Source organism: Mchenga conophoros, linkage group LG5, assembly GCF_057382185.1.
Source record: "Mchenga conophoros isolate Kocher_MC1m ecotype Shallow Benthic linkage group LG5, M_conophoros_male_GT1.1, whole genome shotgun sequence".
In the NCBI taxonomy this organism is placed as follows: domain Eukaryota; kingdom Metazoa; phylum Chordata; class Actinopteri; order Cichliformes; family Cichlidae; genus Mchenga; species Mchenga conophoros.
Window position 1 is genome coordinate 41,535,577 of NC_140530.1, and position 21,369 is coordinate 41,556,945.

A 21,369-nucleotide genomic window follows, 5' to 3' on the forward strand; every position below is an offset into this window, starting at 1 on the left:
CTGTGGAAACTGGCTTTTGAATTCTTCATGTGCAGCACGGTGGTTAGCACTGCTGCTGCACAGCACGAAGGTCCAGAGCTCATTTCCTCATTTCCTCTGTGAGTGTGTGGGGATTCAGTCTGCGCTGGCCTCGTCCTCACCTGATCCTGCTTCCCCAGAAAATAATATTCTGTTTATTATGTTGGCAGTTTTTTCTCTATAAGTTAAATTTGGGAGCCTTTTAAAGTTTCTGAATCGTTTCCATCTGAGATATGATGTTATTATAACGTAATTATTTATTGATGTCATGTTCTTTTCTCTGGCTGCTAGCAGCACAATAACCTGCAATCTCCTTTATTTCTCTCTAATTAACACGAGTAACAGTCTTGCTCACCTTTCCATGCATGAGGAGGCGCAGTGTGAGCGTGACTCCCATGGCGCCGTCTCCAAACTCCTGTTCACAGCTCATGGTAGAGGAGGTGGTGGTGTGGTGGGTGAAGGTGTGGGTGGACTCTGCTGCTGGGAGACGCATGAAGGTCTGAGGCCCCGAGGCGTATGGAGCTCTACAGAACACCACAGAGAACCCTTTGGAGAACCCAGAAAGGAACCCTCAGAGAGCCCTGGAGCTGCGAGAGGGGGAAGGGGAGGTCGAGGTTTGGGGTCGGACGGAGGGGCTGTACGGGCGGAGCTGGCGTCGGGGTGGGATCTATCCTTACTCCGGTTTCTGTGGAAAGAAAGACAAGAAAGTGATGTTTGAGTTTGTGACTGTTTCTACTTCACATCCCCTCAAAGTTAATGTCTGTATTTAGACCCGATGAGCCTAAAACCAGCATGTTGGGATCAGTCTGCTTTTTTGTAAGCCTCTCATAATCAGTATTTGCTGAGAACAGCCTTTATTGACTTTTTATTATTCTCTCACTCTGATGACTGTATCCAGAGCGTCTTACTAAACAGAGCGCAACAGGAAACGAGTCATTTCAGCGCGTAAGAGCTGCTGTAATGGGTGTTGATAGATATGAGTCAGCAGCTACAGATGCAGAAATTCAGAGAAAAACACACAACAACAAAGGGAGCCTACGACCATGCAGCACTGTGTTAAACAGGATTTCCTCGAGAGGCTTCAAACTGAACAGGCACACTTTTAACCCCAAATCCTGTTTTTAAAGCAATTTCCACAGATGTAGGAAAACCCTAAAATAGAGTGATAAATTGGGGCATTTCTCTTCTCCGTGCTTAGTTTGACTCAGGTGCTGGACGCTCCACGTCACCTTCTTTGGTCCCCACAACAGATTATCCATCTGATCCTCCTCTATGACCAACCCTCTGCACGCCCTGCTGCATGCTGATGTCCACATCTACTCCTGACACAGCACAGGATCACCTGAGTTAGTGCACAGCAATACTATAGCAATGCAACATCCATATTTTATTACATAAATTAAAACACTATGAACAATAGGGCTCCATCCTGAGATACCCATCCAACGCCGCACACACTCACTTTACTAAACTACTGCTTTACTCAGATGGCTCAGTCACATGGGTAAGAACAGGACAGACCTCCCTGCATCGACAAAAAGTTCTTTCACATTCTGCAGCTTGTCACGACTCGAGGGTGTTACACACTCATGACTTTTCACTGCAAGGCGACTGCACGGGTTCTTCTTTCTTCTTTGATGGACTGACTACAGTCACTCTCAGACAGACTGTCGAACATTCGTGAACAACTGCCGTCTAATTTATAAATGCAGACAGATTTCCTCATATCAAGAGTCAGTCAATGAGCAACACTCGAGGGTTCTGGTTATATTCCTACAGAACAGAAGGGTCGCTGAGACCAAACAGAATATTTAAATGTGAATTTCTGTCTTTCCTTTTGCATTAAAAGAATCTGAAGTGAGACAATTCTGTCAACATCTGTTTCATCCAATAATCTCAATTTTAACTTTGACATAATTTGCAGATAAACAGTCAACATTTACCACCTTAAAACGTCCTTTTATTGACCTCGTTATGCTAACCAGTACTTTTACAGAATAATTTAACTATTTATATTATTAACTGATGATAAAGGTTGCAGTATTAAAAGTAAAGGTCAGAGTGTGAGGGCAGCGACTTTAAATCTTCCAACAAACGCTGTTACGCTCACGCTGTCGGAGCACAGCGCCGAGTGTGGCCCTGCAGCCACGAGGCCAACAAGGCGTTTCACTGATTCCACATCCTCAGCAGCACGGCGGGAGCGAGCCGGCTCCGGTGCCGTGCGAAGTGTGGAAATTAACATAATTTCTCAAGTGTCAGAAGCTGGTCAACAAGTCTGTGCTGTAATTTAAAAATTAATTGGGAACTCTGTTTAAAAAAAGCTTCGGGGGCTGAATTAAATAAGCTTCTGGCCGTGGAAGCGCCACTCAAGCGTGATGATACTTAAGCGTTTCCTTTTAACACAAAACTGAAAAGAAAACAGAGAAAGAGAGACCTCCTCCACGCCTGCATTCGCCTCGTTGTATTCAGATACGCAACTATGCGTGCTGCACACATGACTGCATGTACACGCTGCACTTTGATCATTTTTGAGTAAACATGTATGTTTTTTTAGCAGATTTTGTATGTGTCTGGAGAGCTCACACACACACACTCAGGCATCTGTCACTATGCCAACCAGCACTGTAGGTAACCCGAGGTATGCAGACGAATAAAAAGGTGCGTATAAATGATCGACATATGTTTGTGTGCGTGTGCTGATGGCTCGTTGTGCAGTTTAAAGTGTTTCTATGCAAACAGCGAGCCTCACGTCTCCATCTGCACGTCTGCATCCCCCACTCTCATAAAAAATACACACTCTGAGCCAAAGTAGGTCACAAATGTAATGCAGGCTGTTTGGCATGCAAAGCAAGCAGCATCTCATGACAATGCAACACTCATCCACACACACACACACACACTTGAGAAACAAATCAGAGGACAGAGGTGCTGAGAGAGAAAACGGTTAAAATAGTAGCAAGTGGCAGAAGCAGGTGGGGGGAGGGGAGAAATGGCAGGAGACGGCTTACACGACCTCCCGGGGAGCGAGAAGAGTGGCTGTCAAAACATCGTTTACACATGAATTCAGTCATTGGCGGCACAGGTCGAGTGTTTGCTTATCTGCGCATCCATTAAAACCTCTGTGTGGAAATTGTGCGTATTGTTGTGCAGCATCGCGGATAGGCCGGGCACGCGTGTGGACTGGAGTGTGCAGCTGCATGAGTGCATGCATTTGAGAGGGCGGATTTAGTGTTTTATTTTCCTCTGAACAGTGTGTGTGTGTGTGTGTGTGTGTGTGTGCGTGTGTGTGTGTGTGTGTGTGTGTGAGAGAGAGAGAGAGAGAGAGAGAGAGAGAGAGAGATGAAGAACACAGAACATATGAATTAAAACCAGGCCTACCCATCCCCCTCCGAGTCATGTTTGCCCCCCCCCCCACACACACACACACACACACACACACACACTCGGGGGAATAAGCCATGAATCAGCCATGCATGAGCTCAGAACTGAGAGAGTGTGTGTATGATTTTACTTGTTTTGCTGACATTGTGGGGACGATGGTCACACAGTAACCTTTTAGGGACTCAACTCTGAGTTTAACCGGATGTCCAGGAGGAAAATTGTTCATATTTATTTTCTGTGGCAGAGTATATGCTGTACTTTATCTCTATGAAACTACAGGACACCGAATACACAGATTTCCTTAAATATAGTGCTGGGTGATACTGCGTAGATGCATTCATTAGGGATGTTACACAGCACAAGGATGTTACGCCTTCATACGGTTTAAAAAATAAGTGTCAGTTTAATTCCTTCTCTGCTTTTCTATTTGTATTTTTATTTATTGATGATCCATTCATTGGCACCAGCCTGGACTGCAGCAGCTGCCAGAAACAAGCACCGACACACAAACAGATTCTCCAAGCTGCAAACAGGAAGGAGCAAGCAGCAAAGTAGTGACCAGCATCCGTGGAATGAACTCCTGTGAGCAAAATATCTGCTAGCAAAGCGAGTGAGCATGTACCAGTTTAAACTACTGTCAATGAAACTGCTGACTGGTGTGAGAAGAATAGCAAATAAATACATGCAGGCATAACTACGACAAAACATCAACTTTGTTTGTGGCAGTGACTTTAAACTCTTTAAACACAAGAGCTTGTTGGTTTGGGTTTCCACCAAATGTTGTTACATCATTATTATAAATATATAATCAATAAAGACGTAACGACAACGTCAATGCAGCAGTAACATCTAAAAACAGCATATTTGAGTAAAAAACACAGGAAACATATTTTGGTCCTTTAAGTAGATTCATTTGATAACGTGTCTTTTACCTGTAACCCTGTAAATGCAGGACTGTCACATTTACAGTGAGCTACTGCTTCTTTTACTTAAACGGTCCTGTTATCTCCATTTTCAGCATCATAAGAGGAACTCTGCCTCACTGCCAACATCATCTTTTAACTCACCGATAGACTCGTTTTATCGTAGCGTATCGTATGAGCTTTAAGGCTACCACACCTGTATGCCAAACGTCTCGCGGCTCACAAACTACAAGTGGGTGGAGCCTCTTTGCTCACAGCCGGAGTTGTACACCCGAAATGATCACATTTATGAAAATCCATGGCTGTGACGTCACACATGTATAAAGTGTGAGTCTGAGCGTTTAAAGAGTTTCCAGCTACAAACACAAACACGAGCATGCGGCGCTGGAGCAGGAGACACAGCAGGAAACAAAGGACTGAACAGCATGTGGATACAACAACTGTCCAAAATAAATAACACTGTGAAAGTAGATCTTGCAGGTAAATGTGAAAGACAAAAATCACATGATTGATGGCGAGCGATGATGATGGTCAGTCACACGCATCCTTTTGTACATCCTGTCGTAATGTGAGAGGAGGAAGAAGATTTTGCTCTGCTTTCTTCCTCTGTTACACAAACACAGCCTCCACAGCCGGCGCGCTCTGCAGTGCTGCTGAACTTTGGCCTTGTAGACACACAGTTTGTGCTGCAGCTACGATAGCTGGAGCTCTGCAATCACAGAGCAAAGTAATAATTTTGATTAGTGTGTTTGTTCCTATTGTGGAACTGATGCCGAAATGCAACAATCTGTCTTTATATGCTTTTCAAGACAAAGAAGCCAGACACAGAAACGGGCCAAGAGATTTGTTTGGAAGGACAAACTAAAAGATGGGTGCTTGAAATACATAACAAAATGTTTACTGCAACTTTAATTGTACTTATATCAGGAAAAAATTTATTTGCTGTGTGAAACATGTTCAAGTGTGCTGAGAATGTGTTTATACTTTTATTTATATTCGAGATTAACGACTATGTTTCAAAAATAAATCCATTTGTATCCTGATAAACCCACTTTGTTATTACTTAAACAGAGTTGTAAGACACGACAACCCGCTGAAAATATCAAAACACACAAAACAAGACGGCAGAGTCATAAAGCCGCTCAAACAGAACGCACATTAACAACAGATTTAAAATGATTACATTTACAGGGATTAGTTACTCTAATGGTCGCTGCTGATTGATCCACTCGAGTGGGGTTCAGGAATTAAAAGCCAGTTTTCCAGCTTCAGTATTTATGGGATGACTTTGAAGGATGAAGGAAAACCGTTTCAGGCCTTTTTGACTTGATCTGCATTAAAAAGTTTGCGGATAAAGAAACTGCATTTCTTCTCTCGGCCGATGGATCAGCAGAGATGTAATGCATCAGTTTGATTTCTACTTCACGCTGCACATTATTCAAATTCTCCCAAATAGGGCTGCCACGATTAGTCAACTAGTCACGATTACGTCGACTATCAAAATCGTCGATGACTGATTTAATAGTCGACGCGTCGTTTGAAGCTTTGTAAGATCCCAAGAGACGCAGGAATAAGTAGCAGGATTTAAGAGTGTAATAACGGACTGAAACAGAAGATGGCAGCACTGCATGTACAAGGATGCCAGCTGCCGTTAAACCCCGAAGAAGAAGAAGAAGCTGTGTCCCAGAATTCATAGCGCAGCCCTGCTCAGTTTCCAACAATGGCAGCAGCTAGTTAGTTTTAATATTACTCTTATTATTCTTTCTGGGTCACAAAATAAACGTTTAACATATTTTCAGCCGAGAATGTAGCTGTGTAAACCTCAAATATCTGCTCAGTTTATCAGGACACCACATATTTTCAAAAGCACTCCGACGTTTTCGGAGACGTCTGTTACCCACTAGCTCGATAGCTAGCCGGGGGCGAGGCTAACTAGAGCCGTGAGAACACCGGACTCCCGGCAAATCGTTTTCAAACCCACCGCCGTCTTTCGCTACTCAGATTAAACATGATATATGAGTCACTTAGATAACTTAAAATGTTATTGTTTGGCTTTTTTTAGTATTTTATTTGTTCCTGAGTAAATCGGTTTGGCTGAGATTAAAGTTATAGTTTTTACACAGCTGAATAAACATCAAGCAGACAGCTGATTATCAGAAGTGTGAGATGCTGGAGAATCTACTCCGGTGTCCTGTTATATTTTAGATAGCAAGGAGTTTATTAAACTTCACCGAAACAATCTGCAAATTTCATTAAAATTTAATAAACTATCATCTTGTCTTTATTTTTAGTTAGCACAGACCTTAAACACTTAAAGCTGTAAGCTAATGATAGTTATATAAGAGCAGATGCTGCTGGTGCAATAAGCTGTAGTTTTACGTCCAGTGGATGACGATCTGATTAGTCGACTAATCGCAAAAATAATCGGTGACTAGTCGACTATCAAAATAATCGTTTGTGGCAGCCCTACTCCCAAATATACAAAATGTAATCTCATTACTGAATTGTTATTCTCTGGGGAACTAACTCAAATGCCCGACAGCACAGCCAGAGCCAGAAGGACACGAGGGTGCGGTCGCAGTCCATCCCATGGCATGTGCAAACTGGCTGCATTAAGTCAAACAGATTGTAAAAGTTTCATCATATGTTTAAATCGAGGTTCTACTTTGTGAACAAAAGCATCATTTTAAATGCAGAGAACATTTTCCCTGTGAGCTTTATTTTAGTTGCAAACATATACTCAGTCATTTTGTAAAAATAAGCTCTGACGGCTCTGCTGGGAAGCACATTATTGTACTTCCTGACCTTTGCCCTCTGTCACGTGAAGACGTGCTGCAGCTGCTGTCCATGGTGCTGATTTAAACCTGGATTATTGCTGCTTTAGCACTTACACAGTGTGTATGAGTGAGAGACAGTGAGCTAGAGAGAGAGAGGCTTGGGCATGCCATGGTAGTAAAGGTAAAATAATAATGTTCCCCAGAGCCAATAGGAGATGTTACACCTGTGGAGAAGCCAGTTAAATGCAAATAAAACCATCTTGTGGTTTTGCAGGAGTCTCCTTCTCTGGATGACGTCGTTCAGTGCTGAAATTTCAACAATATTTTTCTGTCTTGTCCAATTGTTGCAGAACTTTATGATGTAAAACACCTCGAGCAGACGGATGTTATTGGAGCTATATAAATAAAACCGAACTGAAAGTTCAGGCTGGCATGAATGTGAGTGAAAATTCAACAAACTTGTCAAAACCAAGCAACAATCTCCTGATTCCAACACAAAAGTTTCAATAACTGCAGTTCTTCTAATGCTGGCTCCAAAACGGAGTCGGTCCTCACACACTCGTGGTTAACATTACAGCCTTTATAACTCACCTGCTGCAATTAAAGCTTATAATTAGGGGCGTGGCCTTTGACTAATAGATGGATGGTGGCGCAGGCGGTCGTAGCTGCTAGCGGTCTGCTAAGCTTCACCTCAGATGACTGAAGTCCCTGAACTGGACTGTTTGTGCCAACAATATGGCTGCTGTGAGGTTATTTGCATTAAAATCATCCCAGAAGAAGAAATTTCAGCATTTTTTCGGTTTGTATGGTGCAGCCACAGAGGTCACAGATGAAGCCAGCTAGCATTAGTTGATCTCTGTTGTCAAAATGTGGTCATTTCTGGCTAAAGCAACATGGTGACACTGAGATTTCAAAATATAAACATACATAAGCCAACAGATAACACTGTTAGCAACATAAATGGTAGAGCTTCAGCACAGATGATTAATGTGAGCTCTGCTTGTTTTGAATAACTGTTGCCTCGTCTCTCACTTAAGTTTGGCAGGCGGGTCGTATTTTTCTTGGATTGTACAGATTTAATTTGGATGTTGGAAACAAAACCACCATCATCGTTTTCCCCTTTTTAGAAAAACGAAAACATTTCTTCCAATAAGAACTGGAACAAAGACCACGAGTCTGTCAAAAACCTTGCAAATGCCAAAGATGAGATTTATCGTGACTGCGATCATATTTGTGCAACATCATATACACATGTAGTGGACTCTTCCCTCTCTGCTGAGTGTGACTGCACTATTGTTTCAGAACAATACTGCAGATGAAATCCAGGACTTGTCTCTCAAATTATACCCTGATACATCAACACGCTGCCCTCCTTTTCTCCTCCGACTGCTTTCCCACTGGACTCATCAGGCAAAGCCGCCTTTCATATCAGTCTCCAGCACAAGAAAAGGAAATTGTTCCGAAAGAAACAAATAGGGAGAAACAGGAAGTCGACGTGTGCATGAACACACACACACACACACACACACACACACACACACACACACACACAGAAAAGAAAGAAAAAGTGACGAAAAAGGAGGAAACGGGAAGAAAAGCACTCAAACAAATCCTGGGGGAGGAAATCAGAGACAAAACGAGGAGGCAGAACACTGAATACATTTCAGGGACATGAGCTAAATCACTGTATTGAATTTGATTATCAGGTGGGCAGGCCTGATTGATTCTGGCCAGCAACAACTCATTTCTAAATACTGATTGGATTTAAACGCTGAGCTCGCAACTCATTCCTTAAAGCTGATTGGATTAAAGCAGCAGCCGGCTGATTTAAATCACATCGTTGGTCAACTGCAACGTCAAGGACGAGCTGCTTGTAAAACCAGAGAAGAGACAGAAAAACTGCCTCTCCCTGCGACTGTGTATCTTTGTGTGGTTTTGTTGCTGAAGTCATGGACTCACTTCCTCAAACACACACACACACACACACACACACACACACACACACACACACACACACACACACTGCCTCTCCAAGGCTCGGACAGGCTCCCTCGACCCTGATCTGGATGCACAGAAGCAAACGGATGGATGGTCTTTGTTACCTTGATGACATAGAAAAATGTTCCCATGTCAGCAGATATCAATATTTTGAACTTAGCCAGTTAATCCAGTTTAGTTCAACCACCCTTCTAGTCCAGTAGCTTCTGTAACGTAAAGAAAAAGAAGAGAAGCAACAGGACCCTGAGTCAGGACCCTGCAGCAGGTTTATGGTAAGAATGAATCCTGTCACTCCTGTGAGGCTTAGTAACACTTCCTATCACGCAGGGTTAAAGTCGGACTTGTATCTTCTTCTGCTGCCTCCTGATTTCTTTCCTTCTGCGTCCTGACAAATCTTCTCTCTCTGTCATCAAGGACGATCTTTCATCAAGAGGATGAAGTATAATGTAAACAAAGAGACAAGGAGGTCAACATGTGCACATTTGAGAGAAGACGAGTAAATAACTGGTCCACAGAGTCACAGTACACAAACAGCACGAATCAAGAGCAACATTATTACAGTTGTCGTTTTATTTAATGTTACTTGTATCAGTTTGCACACTAATCTGCATGTTACTGCGCCCACAGAGGCAGCTGCTGCATTTTTATACAGAAAATTGTTTGGTGGCACCAGAAGATGATGTCATGGTTGGGATGGTCAAGTAGTGACATCATTACCAGTGTGTGTGTGTGTGTGTCAGAGAGAGGCTGACATCATTGCCTTCCTATGTGAGTGCGGGTGACACCAGTCTCTATTTACAGACCACAGAATCTATGGAGAGGAGGAGAGCTCTCCCCCCGACACCCTGCCACCCCCGGGGGGCAGAGAGCAAAAGGAGGGCGGGGCTTTGAGACAGGAGGAGGACCGACCACGAAGATTTAAATTTCAGCTGTTCACTCAAACTGAGGAGGAGAGGAAGTGGGCGAGCAGCAGCGAGAGAGGTCCTTTTGTGCCATAAGTCTCTTGTGTTGATAATCACTGTGATTACAAGGACGGGGTAATGCTAGGATGCTCCTGCTAACACTGTAATAAACAGCGCAGCCAGGATGCTGCAGCCGCGCTGCGATCGTACCACAAACCCTAAAATAGAATCTGCAGACAGCTGCCACAAGAAAGACAAATTCCCCCCTTATTTAATGCGTTCTGCATCTGTGACTCACGTTTGGTTAAAATTCTTGGCAGGGTTAGCGGTTTGATTGCTAAAAATACAACTGCAGAGGCCGTGTTTGCTCAGGTTTTAGGGTAAAAGTGACACGTAGAGTCACAGCACATGGCTACAAATAAAACCGGCTTTTACAGCTCAGGAAATGATTTCCATCAGTAATGGTGAGGTGAGCGTTTGATCCCCTGCTCCAACTACAGGCCAGAGTCTCCTGATGCACTGAGTGTGGGTGCTGGATAAAAACACAGCAACTTGAAGTTCATTTCAGGGAAGAGGAGGAAGTTGACGTGAGCCAAATCCAGCAGGCAGGGTGAGCGGGGAACGACAACTGTGTCGGTGTGGGCTTAAAGCGAGTGGGCACATGTTGGCACGCGCCACGGTTCAGGTGCTCTCTGTGTTCTCTCTCAGATACTTCGTCAGCGCCGATAGCCTCATCCCGAAACAACCGCCTCGCGATTCCTGAAGAAACATCAAGCGTTCTCCTCGTCGCTCCGCTGCACTGGGGCGTGGCCTTCAGGCTGCGACGCTGCACACTTTTAGGCTACGTTCACACTGCAGGCGAAAGCACATCAAATCCGATTTCTTTGACCCTATGTGACCCATATCCGATCCTGGTGTGACAGTGTGAACGGCACAAATCCGATATTTTCAAATCTGATCTGGGTCACTTTCGTATGTGGTCCTGAATCCGATACATATTCAATGTAGGGATAGCTCAGTAGGTAGAGTGGTGGCCCCATGATCGGAAGGTCGGGGGTTCGACTCCACTGAACGGCTACCCTGAGGTACCCCTGAGCAAGGTACCGTCCCTACACGCTGCTCCCCGGGCGCTGCACTGGTGGCTGCCCACTGCTTCACTGGGTGAATGGGTTAAATGCAGAGGAACTATTTCCCTATGGGGACTAACACGCACACTTTACTTTACTAATGTTTCAGAAAGCGACTGCTGTTTGATGGTCACGTCGCATTAAATCCGTCTTTTACGTCACCGACACAAGACAGACGCCAATTATCAGCGCCCGAGAAGACATCGCGAACGCTTCCTGGACATCCGGCGTAGATGTTAGTGAGTCTAAACAGAGCGCGTTGTGTGTGACGTCTTCTTTTGCGCATGCGGCCGCTTTGAGCGTTCGCACTAGAGCGCGTTTGTAGTGTGAACGAGCAGACAAAAAAAATCGGATTTGATCAAAAATCTGAATTGAGCATTAAGACCTGCAGAGTGAACGCAGCCTCTGTCTTTGAGTTGGAGTTGTGTGTTTTTGTGTGTATTTGTTTGATCAGGTTCACATCTGCTGACCTTTATTTCTTTTTATTGCTGTATCAAAAAGTCATTTTAAAAGGTTTAAATTAAACAAGAAAAACACTCATGTGCATGCTTTCTCGCTCTCCTTTTCTGTCTTTTCTAAATGTTTCCATCTACAAAACGATCTGTGAGTCTGCACAACAAAGGAGGCAGTGATGACAGCTGAGGGTTTGGTTCAATCAGGGTTTTCGTGGCTGGGTCTCACAAACAAATCCACCCTAAAGAGTATTTACATAGTGAGCTTAACATTTACATGCTGTGTGTGTGTGTGTGTGTGTGTGTGTGTGTGTGTGTGTGTGTGTGTGTGAGAGAGAGAGAGACAGGTAAATGACAGCAGTGACCTTGTCATATTTAGTTAATGTTTAGCAGAAACACACACACACACCCATCATCCTTGGATGCATGAACACACACGTGTATATGCAGAAGATCGAAAGCAAAATGTGTGCAGATGCTTACAATAACATGCACGCTCATGCAAACACACAAACTCAGACACAAATAGAGCAGAAAACGTGCTGCCTGCATACACAGGCTGCCAAAGCCACTTACACTCAGCTAGGCTTAGGGAAAACACACACACACACACACACACACACACACACACACACACACACACACACACACACAGCAGATCTAAAACACAAACTTGATCTTCTGTCAGTGTGATTATAATTTGAAAGAAGGAAGAGTTCGCAGATACTGAGACACGAGGGGAAATAAGCGTATTTGTTTCACGGCGGCATAAGTCAGCAGCCGTTCATCTTTAAAAGTCTCCTCCTGAATTAGACGTTGAAATAATCCCGGACAACTTTCAGCCGTGTGCGCAGCCCTCGGACCTTGAAAGCTGATCCAAATCCTCAGCGCAACTGTGAACGAGCCGCGGCGCCCGGCTGACATCGGCGCTGCTCCCTTTAAACAGATACGCGCTTTGTTTTTTTTCCTGGGCCACGAGTCTTATATTACAAAGGCTGGCAGCAGCCTGCGAGGCTTACACATAAATCTCCCCCGACCGTGAGGATACATTTATTCTGCTCTGTAATTGTGAGCTGAAGAGAGCGGCGTGGCTTCTGTGAGACGATGTGAGGAATGGCATAATTTGTTTGTTAATGTACGTGATGATTGCAGGGAGCGAAGGAGGAACGCAGGTCACAGTATGAGAGAGAAAATGGTGCTGCTGACTCGCACAGCAAGTGAAACAGCCCCAATCGCGTTTCTGAGGAGTTTCTACAAAGGCGAGCAGCAACTCCACGGATATGATGCCGAGGGGAGTGACAGCAATCACTGCAGCGATTGTGCATGTGCTCCGGGGGTGCGACAGAAACACAGGACACTGGGAAGACGCACAAAAAGACTGAATAAGAGGAGCGCAGACCGACTGCAAACAGAAACACGAGGGATCTGCAGCAGAACAGTGTTTCAGAGGAGAGTCGGGTTATCACTGCATCTCTGCACAGCTGCTGACACCCTCATATCTGCTCTTCGGAAAGAATGGCTGACTTAATATGTAAATAAGGGCCGCAAGTAGGGGTGACCTGGGCTGTGAGAGGCCCCCGGGCCAGGAGTTTGAAACCCCTGTTCAAGATAAAAGAAAAACGAGGGAGCTTCAAGCAAGGAGCTGTAACTGCCCACTGTTCCCTACTGTTCCCTACAGCTCACCATCCCAACATGCCTGTAATGCAATTAGTGAACAAAAACTATGGCTTGGTGTTTATTTAACTCATTGCATGCGATGCATCTTCCAAAGTAAACATTAACCCTTTAGAGCCGGTCGGAGCAGCACGCTCCATTTTGCGTAACTATTTTTAAATCCCGGTAGCACTGCAACCACGTGAGCTAGCGCAATAATTTTTTTTTTTTGCATATGAAACCGGAGGACTTGTACTTACATCTTATGCCATCAGCTTGTCCTCGGTCACGGTTTCCTTCCACATATAGCTTTGCAAAAACTGCATAAAAAGCACTTGCAGCAACAAAAACATAATATTCCAGAAACACTCTTTGCCGATCCGATCAGCTGTTCATAGCACTTCCTACGTTGGAACAGACGTCAGCACGAACTTTCGCATGTCCGCCATGACCTGCCCGAAACCGGAAGTGACGTCATTTTGCAGAAATGTATTTTTTTTACCATCAGGGCCTTATGAGCTTATACTGGTGTTTTTGAAAGTTATCTTTGACTTTCTGACTTTCTGTGTCGTTTCTGGGATGCTGAGGACTCATATTGCACTGATGAAATAGTTTATTTTGATGCAGATGCTGCTTTTTTGCAAATTTGCATCATAATATTTATTTTTGTTTTTCCTGCAGTATATAAAAATTGGTGTATTTCAAAAATAAAACTATGAAGACACTTAAAATTAATTTCCTGTGGTGGGAAACTATTTTGTGCAACTTTTTTGTATTTACAGTTTTGAGGGATAAGCCTCTTAAATTTCTCTAACTAGAAATATATGTTAAAAAAACAAAAACGATTTTCAATTTTTTTGTAGTTTATTGCACTTTTTTGCAATTTATGTAATTACTATGCACTTAATGCATGCATATTATTAAAATTTAGGCTGTAATGGTTGTATTGATGTATATCAACTTGAAATGCTCCCAAAAATGGCTCCACAGCATGTAAAAATATAATATAAGCTCTGGCGGACTTGGTTCTATGGTAGGTCTTAAAGGGTTAAACCATAAGAGCAGTTTTTTTGGCTTCCAAAAAGATTTAAAGATGAGGATGCAACAGACCGAAGCGCAGCAGCTGCCATCAGGGTGTGGCACTGACTCTAGGCTGTGTTTGGTGGCGCAGCACACGCGCAGCAGAACAATGCAATGTTTTAATGTTTTAGTCGATGAGTGCGTTGACGCAGCGCTGCAATAAGTGAAAGCAGTGAGGTTTGTCTACAGATTCGTGAATGTGCTGCAGTGACGCACTTTACCCGATCACCGTGAAGGTTTCCTGTATTTATCCTTCATATGCATTAAGTACAAACACGTGCTTGCTGTGCACGCATGTTTACACTGTGTAGGACATTTATAAGAGTGAGGAAAACCCAAACACACAGCTAAAGTGGAATGAGCAACCGTTAGATGCCTGAGGCTGTGCTGTTGAAGCCTTGCAGCGAATTCATATTCAGAGCAAACAGAAAAATATAACTAATCTGCACAGCCGCAGAAACACGACGCAATCTTCTTCTTTCCTAATTCACAAAGTTGCACTGTGGGTGTGACTGACAACAGAGAGAAAACAAACCTCTGTGGAGGGATGATGAAAGACTCAGCTGTGACATTTTTGCTGTCTCTCAGGCCACTTAATGAGAAAAGGCAGGCAGACAGTCAGACTGTATTCAAATGTCACTCTCTGCCAACCGGAGGAGATTTGAATACCATAACAGGATATGCAGATCACCTGCTGCAAGCACAAAGAAGCACCAGACCTCTGACTCTAATACGGTAACGACCCGACCTGCAGTCTGCCTTTAATGACTGGATTTTCATCTGCTGTGTAAACAGCACACAGGTGTCAGGTGTTTCTTCACTGTTGTCTCCTCCTTTGTTTAATGAAAGAACAACTTTCGAAAAGAGAGAAAGTTGATTTTTTGTGTATATGTGCACTAAAGGCATTTTTATTTTGCCCCATATTTCATAATTGATAAACTGTCTACTTAAAAACACAGTAATCATTCCTGACACAACGATTTCATTTGAGAATCTTCAGGGTCTCAGTTAGGAACTCACACTCACGTCTTCATTTATTTTAAGGAGATGATGGCGAAGCATGAAGGAAGCAGAATCACTCACAGATGAGCGCTCTTTGTGTTGAGTCTGTTTAAATACAAAGAAACGTGCGCGGCTCTGTGAACCAACGCTGTCGATTGAAACGGCGAGTTTGTACAGTCGCAGTTATCAGCAGCAGGAACGTGCTTGTTTTAGTCACCATGTCTCGTTTTGCTCCTCCACCCACCCGCTCTGTTCAGCGGATTTGTTCGCCCACTTTATATAACAGAATTACTGGCTGATTATTGCACAAGATTATTGAATTATTGAACTCGACATGAACTGCAGGAGGAGGTCGGGGTGGACGGAGGGTGCACGAAGCACTCGCCTCTCACGCCACAGCTAAAAGTTCACATAATTTCTGCAGTTTAAGGTCAGGAAATGTGGCCATGATGAGTACGTGGTAAATGGACTGCAGCTGTGCAACGTTACACAACATGTCTCGTAACCTTTTCTACCTTAGATATTAGAAAGAAATCACCTAACAACTCAGATGAACGCGTCAGGAGCAACTCTGCTTTACAGCACACGATAATCGTTGATAAACATCAACCTTATATAAAATCAACCTAATAAGGAAATAAACCTTATGCAGGGTGGATTTAGTCACAGCTCACCTTCCTCAGCTGTAATGACACTTCAAGTTAGCATCGTGACGCTCTGACTGACACGGGCGGCTGTTAGCAGTCAGCTAATTGCAGCCCCCCCACTGTGTGTTGGTTCTTTGTGCAGAGTTTTAATGCAGTTATTTGATAAATAACAGCTACAGACAGTCCAAGAACATCTGCCTCCAGTGAATGAAATTCAAACATCACCGAACCAGCAAATCGCACGTGCAGACATAAACACAGCAGCCAATCGAGCTCCTGCCTTTTATCGGCTTTCTCGCTGCTTAAATTAGCCTCAGAGCGAGCAGCCATCAATATCACACACAGACACAGAACCACACAGACAGAGAGCGAGGCACGTATGACGCAGATCCAGATATCTGAGTGTGTCGATGCGTGGGGCGACTTTTTGGAGGTTGCGTGGCAGGTCGCCCTTTAAGAGTCTCCGACCTTGGCTCAACGAACCGAAGACGCTGCAGCGTTCTCTCATTTTATGACATAAAAATATTTATTCTGCTGACATGTATAAATCATGAAGCCTCTGCTTAGAAGCCTGCTTGAAGGTCACAGAACCAAAATATCACGATTCTATTATCGTCTAATAAATATTTTCTCTTTTTGCTGAATGCCTGCAGGTTGATCCTCATCACACAAACTTTCATTTCTTTTTTTTTTCTTTTTTTTTTTTTTTTTTTAATGACATCAGAAACAGCAGTATGCGACATTACGTGATGGCAGAGCTTCAGTTCATCCTTTGTCATCATTTTTTTTTTTTTTTTTTTTTTTTTTAATAAATAGGACAGGGGGAATGAATGAGAGAGAGAGGGGGAGAGAAAGAAAGAAAACCAAAGAGGAGAAGAGACGGTGAGAAGGGGGGGGAAGAGAGAGAAAAAAGAAAAAAAACTCCTGGGTCACCTGTATGGAGAAAAAAAAACAAACAAACAAAAAAAAAAAACAAACAAAAAAAACAAACAGAGGAGACAGCAAACAACAAAGAGCAACATAATAATAGAGAAAACAAAGCACCATCACAATAAACTAGCTAGTCATAGATATCAATATTTACTAAATAATAAACGATATTGTGCAGCACGCAAGATAGACAGCGCACAGTGTGCTTTGAGGCAGCAGCCAAGAAAGCTTTAGTCCGCGTCTGTGAATACCCATGTGTGCATACCTGTGTGGATCAGCATGCTTGCATTCCAAAGGTTTCTCCATGTAATGATCTGCTAGGGAGTGTGGGGGGGCCACAGCCCCGTCCTCCAGGGTGTGAAGCGGGTATGGAGGAGATCAAAACTCCAGACATCCAGAGGCCCCCAGAACACAAGAGACCATGGAAGACCAACAGAGGGGCAGCCGCGCCAAACTTTCATTTCTACAGAAGATTCAAAGTTTATTTGACATTTTAAAGGGAGACATTCTCCCAAATCCACCGAAACCATTCTCTTCAAGGTTTTAAGCCCTTTGAAGACGCTCGAAGAAATATTGAGGGACAGTCATGTCATCATAATCCTTTTCCTCATGTATCCACAGTGAGAGCTTTAGTTTTGGCAGCTGCAGAAATCAGTGGACTTGAGCACCACTATGGACCGGACAAACCCTCGATAGGTCTCTCACCCTCGTGCTGATGAGTCCTCTGTGACCAAAAATCATTTGGGTATTTATTTCACTAAATAACAAACATACCAGTGATGTCAGGGGCTAACAAGATTGTGGGAGGAGACACAAGTCCAGTTGGGCTTTCGTCAGGAGGAGCATCTACAGCATCTACCCCCCTGTGGCGGCCTGCGCGAGCGGTGAAAATAGCAATCAAATGTCAACCTAAAAGTAAGAAATGCTGGTCAAGTGGACAAGGTGGTCCCAGCAAAGATGGGTCGGCTTTGACACCAACTGTCTCCTCTGGTCAGGAGCTCAGGGTAGAAAGAACGAGGCAGCTGATGCACGTGGCTGAAATGAGCTTCACACAAGCGTCCTGCTGCTTTGCTGTGTCTCAAAGTTTGATTAAGTTCAGGTAACAAAACTGCTCACTTTGGTTTCTTTGGTTGGGTTAAAAAATCCACCCATCACTAACCCTCACACTGAAACGCTGACAGCACAGAGGTCCATGATTCACTGTTGAAGCTTCATAACAGAAAGATTCAGCTACATAAACGGTGTCAGCACACCCACACATCAGACGGTGCTCTCTGGTTCTGCCTCGTTTGCTTTATATGAAAATGAAGCCCAGACTTTTTTCACTGTTTGCAGCTGGAGAGTTGCTCTCAACTGCCTCCTTAACTCGAGAGCCACTTCTCTCATGTCTGAGTGCGCGTGGATATCATCTCTCAATTTCCTCTTTTTTACGAGGCCGCTGGGAAATGTAAAGCGTATTAGAGAGAGGAGAAGAGGAGCGCGGGACAGATTTGAATGGAAAGCAAACAACAAACAACAACAGAGCAGAAGAAGCAGCGTGTGAGCGCGGACTGACACGGCTCAGAGAAGGAGGCGTGACCAAACCTAACGCCTGGCGTCACATGTTTAATACAAACTGAGCTTTTCAGACTAGTAGATCATCCGTCTGATGAAAACCTAAATAAAGCGTACAATACATTTTGAAGCAATTTAAAAAAAAAAAAGAGATAAATATGGCAAGTACAATAGAACTGTCGTGTTTCTGTCAATGATGTCATATTTCAGGCTTTAAGGGGTTAAAGGTTGGCTGGCAAACATGAAGCTCCCCACTTGGCCTTATCCGGTCTTTAAGTGATGACGTGACGAAACCTACTTGCGGGCCTAAAGTAGTCTGCGTTTAGGGTTGCCAACCGTCCCTTAAAATACGGAATCGTCCCGTATTTAGAAACAAAAGTACACGTCCCGTATTGAGCTAATAAGGGACGCACTTTGTCCCGTAATACAGTGAGAATCAAAAGTAGTCTATAAATGTTAATGGAATTAACGCTTTGTTGGAAAACATAATTCCCAGCCCCTCTCCTGCTTTGTGACCAATGAGCTGACAGCACACTTATGACAATTCGAGTATGACAATTCAGATTACCGCTCATCTCATTGGTCGAGGAAAGGTCGCTTGCGGAGAAAATACCGGAAGACGACAGATGACCACAACAAGAAGCATGGCCAACAGGGAAACAAACGCCGTCACTGCGGTGCAAGTCTCGGACGACAGTACACCTAAAGCTGGGCAAACACTGTGCGATTTTTTCAGTCACGTTATTCAGCTCCTGCTCAAACTGCACGATTGACTCGCAGGGGTTAGAAGTTGGTAGGTCACGATGCAGGTCTCACACTATACGGCCCGATGCTCTGATGCGACCTGAGTGCTCACACTGTGCCAACATAACATGAAGGTTATAACAGAGAATCTGTCGCTCGCTCTCTCTGTCTCTCACTCACACAGACACACCACCACCATCAACTTTGCTAAATTGCTAATGAAAAACACTCATCAGGCAGCTGTGATTGAGCAGCATGTAAATCCAACTATTTTCACGGTTGTCGTGGTCGTGATAATTTTGTGATGCCACATCGAAAAGGCTCGGATGAGCTTTCCAAAGTTCTACAAGTTGTGCCTCCATCGCTTGTGTCCAGATCACACGCTGCACAGCCGTGCTGCGCCGTCTTTTTCACGGCGTTTACGTGTTTGCGCGCGAGCAGTGTGAGCGGCTCACGAGCGATTGATGATCGGGAGCTGGTCGTGAGGTGTTAATCGCTTCTCGTTACCCCATGTATACTACACGACGCACGATGAAGGCCAAAATCGGTCCGATCACTCAAAAATCGGCTCAAAATGGGCCAAAAACCGCACAGTGTGAGCCCAGCGTTAGAGCAGCAATGTTTGTTCCCCTCAGAGAAAGGGAAGAATGGGAAAAGGAAAACACCTGGCTGGAAAAAGTTAATATGGGCATGTGCAGTGAATATCAGCGCTATGTGGCCAGAAGTGTGATAATATAATTTATTTTGTGTAATAAACAACTGCAAGGATAGATGATTACAACAAATAGATGACTAATACATAAAAGTAATACATAGATGAATAATGATGATGAGTTAAGATGCGTAATCATGGGAACAAGTGGGTTTACAAACAGGAGCAGCTGATTAGCATTAGAAAAGCTGAAATAATACCTCAGCTGAAGCCAATTGTACTAAATGCACTAAATGTGCACTGTTACAAGAATATTTTTCTTTCTATTGTTTTCTATTATTTTAAGTTAAGCAGGACAGAGTTCTTTTAAAGAAAGATTTACTTATATTCTCAAAAGTTAAGCATGACAGGCTTCTGTTTAAGAAGGAGACCTGTTTTATGTGTTAATGTTGTCATTTTGAGCTAAAAATAAATGGCTAAATGATCATTTGTTTCCCATGTGTTCATATCACAAAGAATACACATCTACTTAAATCAAATTCAAGTCAAAGGGTTAAAAAAAATAATTTCACACACAAAAAAAGAGCTAGAAAATTCACCACACTGGGAAGGGTGAAGACAACTGGGTCGCCCGGCCCTGGCCACGAGGTGTCCCTTATTTATTTTTCAGGGAGTTGGCAACCCTATCTGCGTTTAATATGGCTTTTGTGTTGTTAACATGTTTAATGTTTTGTATTTTCTTCTATTTAATCTCAAAAAGCTCCTAAAACAGTCAGTGATCACTGTTGACCTCCCTCGGCTTTTATTACCGCTAATCATTTATTTAAGCTCAGTTTTTAAAACCTTAGGATGTAACTACAGCCCAGCCCATGCAGCAGTATATGAATGACTAACCTGGTATTGTGGATGGATTATCTCAGTTTGTCTGTGAAGGTTCTCAGTCATCCAGGTCATCTTAGTCAAAGGAGCTTGCAAAGTCTTCAAGCAACTTAAAGAAGTCCAGACGCTTTTCTTTGCAAGCTCCTTTGATTATCTCAGTTGTTCTCCTGGCTGAAGTTTGGTCCTTTTACAGCATCCTGCCATGCGATTACATTTGTTCCTGACCACCGAGAACACTCACGTTAACTTTTATCGAGTGGAAAAAAAGTTAGCTTGTTTATATTATGCTAACATAGCTGTGTCGCTAGCGGTCACGTAGCACATCATTATATACCAGCTAGCCAAACTTCAGTAACCCTACAAACGTCACTGCTGTTTAGTTTTCTGTCTTCATTTATGTTGGAAGTGATAGCAGAGCTGTACGTTTTAATTTGTTTCCAAAACCCCGCAGTCAGGACATGCTATATTGTATTTAGATAGAAGCTAGCGAGCTAACTCCCTGCTAACTTCTAACTCTGTTAAATGTCATAAATTCCGTTTTCATGGATGCCTGGATGTTAAACTCAATTGTTACACCTGGTAGAGCAGAACGCTGATCATTTTATTAAAGATGAAAGACTTTAGACAGTTTTTAACTCTCAGTAATGCCA

General features: G+C 43.5%; 1 protein-coding gene across 5 annotated transcripts in view; it reads right to left on the bottom strand.

Moving 5' to 3' along the window:
- The window catches only part of LOC146575192 (poly(rC)-binding protein 4-like), a 127,604-nt gene that overhangs the window by 83,994 nt on the left and 22,241 nt on the right, over positions 1-21,369 (bottom strand). For 4 of the 5 annotated variants that reach the window (XM_085275428.1, XM_085275427.1, XM_085275425.1 and 1 more), the window contains exon 2: positions 374-703. In XM_085275428.1, coding sequence (XP_085131554.1) covers positions 374-511 — 138 coding nt within the window. In that variant the 5' untranslated portion in view covers positions 512-703. Of the gene's footprint in view, positions 1-373; positions 704-21,369 lie in introns of those variants that run through there. The other variant, XM_085275429.1, reaches the window with a different exon arrangement.